The following is a 6322-nucleotide window of genomic DNA, read 5'->3' on the forward strand; positions in this document are numbered from 1 at the left end:
CCAGTCCAATGTCTGTAGTGAAAAGGGTCTTTCCTGAACAATGAGGTTGGGGATACAAGACAATTTCCAATGTACAAAGTACAGAATCAGAATCAGAATCAGTTTTATTGCCAGGTATGTGTACACATATGAGGAATTTGACTTTTGTACATTGTACATTGCTCACGATGTGCTTACTTATACAATAATACAATAACACAATAATAAAATAATAATAAAATAAAATCAGGCACAAACTACAGAATAGACAACACTAATATACACACTATGAACAAAACAATATAGACATATTGACAAATAGTGCAGTGATCAGAGTGCAAAGGATGCAAGAGTAAACTATTCTCATTATGTACATGTTGAAGGTGGATATGGTATACAGGTACACATACATGTACACATGTACACAGTGTGATGGAGAGAACATAAGGTAAGGTAAATCATAAACAATGGAAATATGTTTTAAATCCCTACACACAAAGCAATCTCAGTCCCTGTTCTTATCTGTAACAACACAATGGTGAAAGGAACTACCATATGCCATCAGAGCAGGGGTGTCCCTCTCTAACTTCAAGAAGCTCCTGAAAACTCGTCTCTTCCATGAACACTTCCTCTTATAACACCTCTGACCCCTAACATGCACTTCCTGTGCTCTTCTTTGGTTTCCTTACAATTCGCTTGTATTGATTGCACTATTTCATTAACTCTTACTTCTTTCCCTAGGTATTTACCCCATTGATGCTGTACGTGCTAATAGCTCGCTAGTATTTATTGCTGCTCTTACTAGTATCTGTTGTCACTTGTAGATCTCTTACTGTATTGATGCTTGTATGTTGTTCCTCAAATATAAGTCACTTTGGATAAAAGGAAAAGGGTTTAAATGTAAATCTCCTGACACCAGGTTGTCTTCAAAAACTGAGTGTATTTGTGACAAGGGCACGAGCGTCAGAACCCACCAAGCGACTTATGGCACGTGTGAAGGAGGTACAGGGTTCACTGGGTGAGATGGGAGACACTGCACACAAACACTATTGGCTAGATGCTTCTCTACTCAGTTTGTTGGTAAAGAACTTGGATGACCTCTAGCCTGTGTGACAAAATATAAAAATTATTTGACCATTATACTACATGCTGCATTTGTCCAACACTGAACATCAGCAGAAATACATGATGCATGGCGGGGACAGCCTTATTCTGTGGGGAGATATCTGGAGTTTCTCTGCATCAGGCCTTGGAGGACTTGTGACGGGAAAATTACTGCAACAAAATACAGACGAAAATCTGAGATGCGATGATGGGAGATGATTTATTTTACAGCAAGACAACAACCCCAAACATTAAGTCCACGCTGCACATAATGTCTTTAAAAAGTTAATTACCAGGAAAGGCCTCTATCCACTCCAGGCTTTGTGGCAGGAGTTGAACACTGCTTCAATCAACGTGACTGGACTGCCTCAACTAAATATTAACTTGAAGAGCATAAACCCATATACATTTAATTATTTCATATTGGAAATTGGATTATTTTCTCTTTTGCAGATCAACAAAACATGAAAAACTCCAAAGGGACAGGGGTGAACACACTGTATAGGCACTGGATGTCTGTCACTTCAGACCTGACACTTGTTTTAAAGAAAACAAACACAGAAATTGTTTGATTAATGTTTTACTCAAAATTGCATTGCATCCCTCCAAAACAGTTAAAAAACAAAGGTGACAGAATTAAACTCAGAATAACAGAATGTAATCAAGATGGCATGAGAAGGACCATCCCTATTTGGCATTGCATTTAAATCTTGAGGCAAGTCTGACATAGCTATCTAATTTTCACAATATGTTGAGATATGCCTCTTTTAAAAAGGTATTACTCTTCTCTCTGCAATACTCTACAATTGTGATAAGACTTTTGACGCCTACGTGACTTACAGTTCAATCGTAACAATGTGACTTTTAACACATCTATCTAGATCTTTCTAGCCTTAGATGTCAAAGTAAAAACATTCACCTGTGCAAAAAGTCTATTTCAAATCTAAAACAAAGTTTAAGAGATACCAAACAGCTCTGTTAAGAAAAGAAAAGAGTAAAAAATATGGTGTACACAAGAACATCTTTATATATTAGCTTTGTTTCTCTTCCCCTCCACCCTTGACAGAAGAAGTGATACAGAAAAAAAAAAAACAGCACAGCTGGGAGCAAGCAGAATTCACCATTTTCAGTTTTATCACGCGTAACCCCTGCCAAATCTCTACTGGTCATATCTTTCCCCCAATATATACAGCTAGGCTAATTTTAGGTTGTATACAGGTTGTATAATGCACAAACTGCCCTTCAATATAAATATTTATGGGGTGAGGGTGGAGACAACCAACAGAGTTAACCCTACAATAGAATGACAACATGGGACCCAATAGGCTCGCTCCTCTGTAATAACTGTGGAGTAGATTCAGATGCCCTTCATGTTCTGTAGTGCACACACATTATCAAGGGAGGAGTTATGTACCCAGTCACAAGAAGGGGGGCAGCAATGGCTGGTCTTACACAAGGGTCCACAGGGCCAGTGGGGTTTCATCACACATGTAATCCAACAAGGATTAGTGCATGGCCACAGAGATGAGTTCATCCCCAGCTTGCACCCATTCAGTTTTTTTTCCAGTCCAGTCTGGTTCTATCATTTCAAGAAGACAACGTAGAAAGCCACGGCCAAACAGGACATCGCCACCGCAATGTGAAGCCGCGTCCCGATTACTGCAGCTGAAAAGAGAAAGGAGGAGTGAGTTAGGAAAACAACGGATCAACTGCAAACACACAGATTAAGGAAAACATAGCAAACCATGTAAACAGATGTGTTAACAGTGCAGTGAGTGTTGCAGGCAAGAGAAAAGTCCAACACTACAGTGTGGTGTGTAAATATTTAGGAAGTGCCACATTTTCTGTTGTTTTGACTCTGTACACAATGACTGAGATTAAATTTCTGACTTTGTGAAGAGTTTTTATGAGCACCACATAGGACCTTTTCACAGACGACATTCAGAAAGAGCTGAAGAAGAAGCTTCCCAGTAAAGTTTGTATGACACTGAGCCAGACCACACACACACACACACACACACACACACACACCCCAAGAGCCCCTGAACTGGCAAAACTATACAGGATGCAACACTTATTAATGTTATTAATCATACCTGGCCTTTACCTGCTATTTCATGTCAAAATACTGGTTGTTAAAGATATTAGTGAAGAGATGCACAGATAAGACAACCAAGTGAGTTGTTGTTATGGCCAAACAGCATCAAATGTTTGAAGACAAAAGGCCCTTGAAACAAGCAGGGAGTTCAGATCGGTGAAGCGCAAGCCTGGCAGAGCTTCAACAAGGAAGATACAAAGCACCTGCTGGGGTCTGTAGGTCACAGACTTTAAAATTATCTACCTTTGTAGAAGACGCCCCACACTCCTTTCTTCTCCGACAGCAGCCAGGTGTTGATACGAGGCACCTTTTTGAGGTAAGCGCACGTGCAGATGAACAGCAGCCCAAACACCACAATCCCATCAAAAGAGTACACTACAGAGGAAGGGGAAGAGAACGTCACACAGTCTGTCTTCCTTGACAGTTAGCTGAATGCATTGCTAATTCACCTTAATCACACATCTGTTAGCTGAATTAAATGAGACAAAAACACTGACAGAAACAGAATACTCTGGAATGTGAAGAAGCCCGAGGTGTGAAATCCACCGTGGAATATAATTCACAGATTCTTGCTGCGTTAATGCATAGGTCAGTTTTCATTTGTGAATTTGAAAAGGCCTCTTTGTAAGAAGAAAACAGCATAGAAGCTGACTGGAGAGAAAGAAGGAGAAAAAAGGGAGAATCTGCTAAACAGACATTAATTCTATTGTAATACAAACAAAAACAATTACCCGGAAAGTAAGTTTAGTTTCAATGAACACTCTTCACAATCTGTCACCAAATGACATTTTCAATGTATGTCGGTGCTCTGACGCCCAGCTCTGAGAGACAGATGTTTATGCTCCTGCTGCTTTATGTCTCGTATTGTCTCCACCATTTAAAGTCATTTAAACAATAGCATTTACTCCCAGTCCTGAGGTCTGCAAGCTGTGTTGTTGACTCCGGGAAGTCCAGAAGCAGCAGCGTTAATGACAGAGAAATGTTGATATTTTAAGGACTAATGTCGGTTACATGCCCACAGGTTTTCTTGCCCTTTTCGATTATTGTTGTGGTCTAGATGTCTGAACTGTTTAGCATTAGCCGCCGACACATTAACGTTAATCAAAGCTAACGTTAGTTAGCAAGAAACCTTGTAGCCTGACAATAATACGACGTTTCCAACATAAGAAGGTTTGAAGACAAGGGCTTTTCAAACTGTGCACTTGATCTGTGATTGGAACAAACGACATTGCTCAACAACATTGCTCCCCAGGGCCACGTCTACAGCTAGCCTAGCTTCCACGTTAGCATTCCTACCATTAAGTTAGCTGGCTAGCCTAACTTAGCTCTACATGTCCTGCTGCAGACACTTCTTAGCTAGTTGCATAATACAGTAAACATACCATTTGTCATATTTGCAGTTTTCTCTTTGACGATGTTATATGACTGTTTCTTTCTTTAAATTACATATCCATCATGTAGTCTAGCATGGGAATATAAAGCAGTCCGCTTCGCACTCAGTCGGGTGACATTTCCGGTTTCACTGGTTTGGCTTGCGAACTTCTTTCACGTTTTATATTTGTCGTTGTCCATCTAGCATTACTGCCATCTACTGGAATATATGACTCACAGCTCCCTGCACACCAACCTGAAATTTAAACTTGTCCAGAAAACCATTTTATTGATAAACAATAATAAATTCCATAAATTGACAACACAAGTGAACACAGGGCAACCTTCTCCTCAGTATGCGTCAGTGTACATAATTTAACAGATTGTAGTCTAACAGACCATGTAGTATGTTTGTATAGTATCCATGACCATGGTCAACATCTATTAGAAGGAAATTGAATGTTATATTGTCTGGAGAATGTATTACCAACAAATGGACAGGACTGTTAATAGACACATATACCACATGAGAAGGCAGAACGAAATATGCTCACAACAACATTTCTCACAGGATATGGCAAGCACACTGTACTCTGACATATTTGACATGGAGACAGTACCTACAGTGGAAGGAAGACAAGCGTATAGGATTAACAAAGTGGTGAAAAATGCTGGCTCTGCTGCAGCTCTGAACCTGGACACACCGTGGGCGGCACAGAGGGAAGGATGAGGATTAAACTGAGCTTCCACCCACACTGCAATGAGCTTCCACCTCCACCTCATTCCCTGCGGTCCACCATGGAGCAATTTGTGTTGACAGCCATCAGACATTCCCGGGTGCTTTCTGTCCAAATAACCTCAGTCTCAGCCAGTCAAGACAGTACTGAATCAGGGTACCTGCACTGCATGTAAGACCCATAGACTACAAACCACCTTGTGTTATGTAACAATCTGCTCCAGATTAACCAGTAAAACATTAGTTTATATGTATATCTAACCTATCTGTTATATCTGTTATACTGTGCATATGCTCCCATCTACCGCCATTAATTCAAACCCACTAGACTTACTCTGTCATCATAGGCAGGCTGAAAAACCTATCTATTTCTGCAACTATGTGATACCTGCCTGTATACATAAAATGCACTTCTACACACTTTGTCTCATTGAGTTCTGGAACCCATATATAATGCCTAAACCTCAGCCTTCTGCTCATACTAGTTGCATCTATAAAAACGTTTTACATTGCACACCCACGTTATATGTCACATGTAGTGATTAGTCCTAATTCAATATTTTCACTTTTTTAATACTACACACATTTTGCATCACAAGCAACATCCACTGCCACTATTTGGCACATCCTCTTACCATCGTTATTTGCCCTTCATACTTAATCCCCACATTTCTATTTAGTATGTTTTTGCAGGGCTGAAAAAGGTCTTTATATATCCCGCATTTTACCTGATGTCTCCTCAGGACCATGAAAGTTTCCTCTCTTTCAGAGGGTAGTTTTTCCAGCTTGAATATAATTTGAAGGCAGCAGGGCAGCGGTGTGTAAAAAGTATAGATTAATTGCTAGACCAACACTAAAGTAGAATTTAGCGTGAACCTTGACTCCCCTCAGTGTGTGTGATAATAGTTGGACCCACAAGGTATATATTATTTGTTTTGTTGGTGTTTCATTATCCTAATCATTACATTACTTTATCCTAATCCTCCATATGTTGTCAGAGACAACAGAAGTTTCTCTCCTGGAGGGAACAAGGC

At 40.0% G+C, this 6322-nt stretch overlaps 1 protein-coding gene across 1 annotated transcript; it reads right to left on the reverse strand.

Moving 5' to 3' along the window:
- Window positions 1-1284: 1284 nt before the first annotated feature.
- On the reverse strand, window positions 1285-4717 carry tmem167b (transmembrane protein 167B). The gene is made up of 3 exons (XM_038696749.1): window positions 4564-4717; window positions 3425-3556; window positions 1285-2748 (listed from the first exon to the last, which is right to left on the reverse strand). The coding sequence occupies exons 1-3, from the start codon at window positions 4571-4573 to the stop codon at window positions 2666-2668; spliced, it is 225 nt and encodes a 74-aa protein (XP_038552677.1). The 5' UTR covers window positions 4574-4717; the 3' UTR covers window positions 1285-2665.
- Window positions 4718-6322: the final 1605 nt, after the last annotated feature.

Source organism: Micropterus salmoides, unplaced genomic scaffold (assembly GCF_014851395.1).
Source record: "Micropterus salmoides isolate LMB-PRFRI ecotype aquatic unplaced genomic scaffold, ASM1485139v1 Ms_hic_scaffold_4, whole genome shotgun sequence".
NCBI classification, from domain to species: Eukaryota; Metazoa; Chordata; class Actinopteri; order Centrarchiformes; family Centrarchidae; genus Micropterus; species Micropterus salmoides.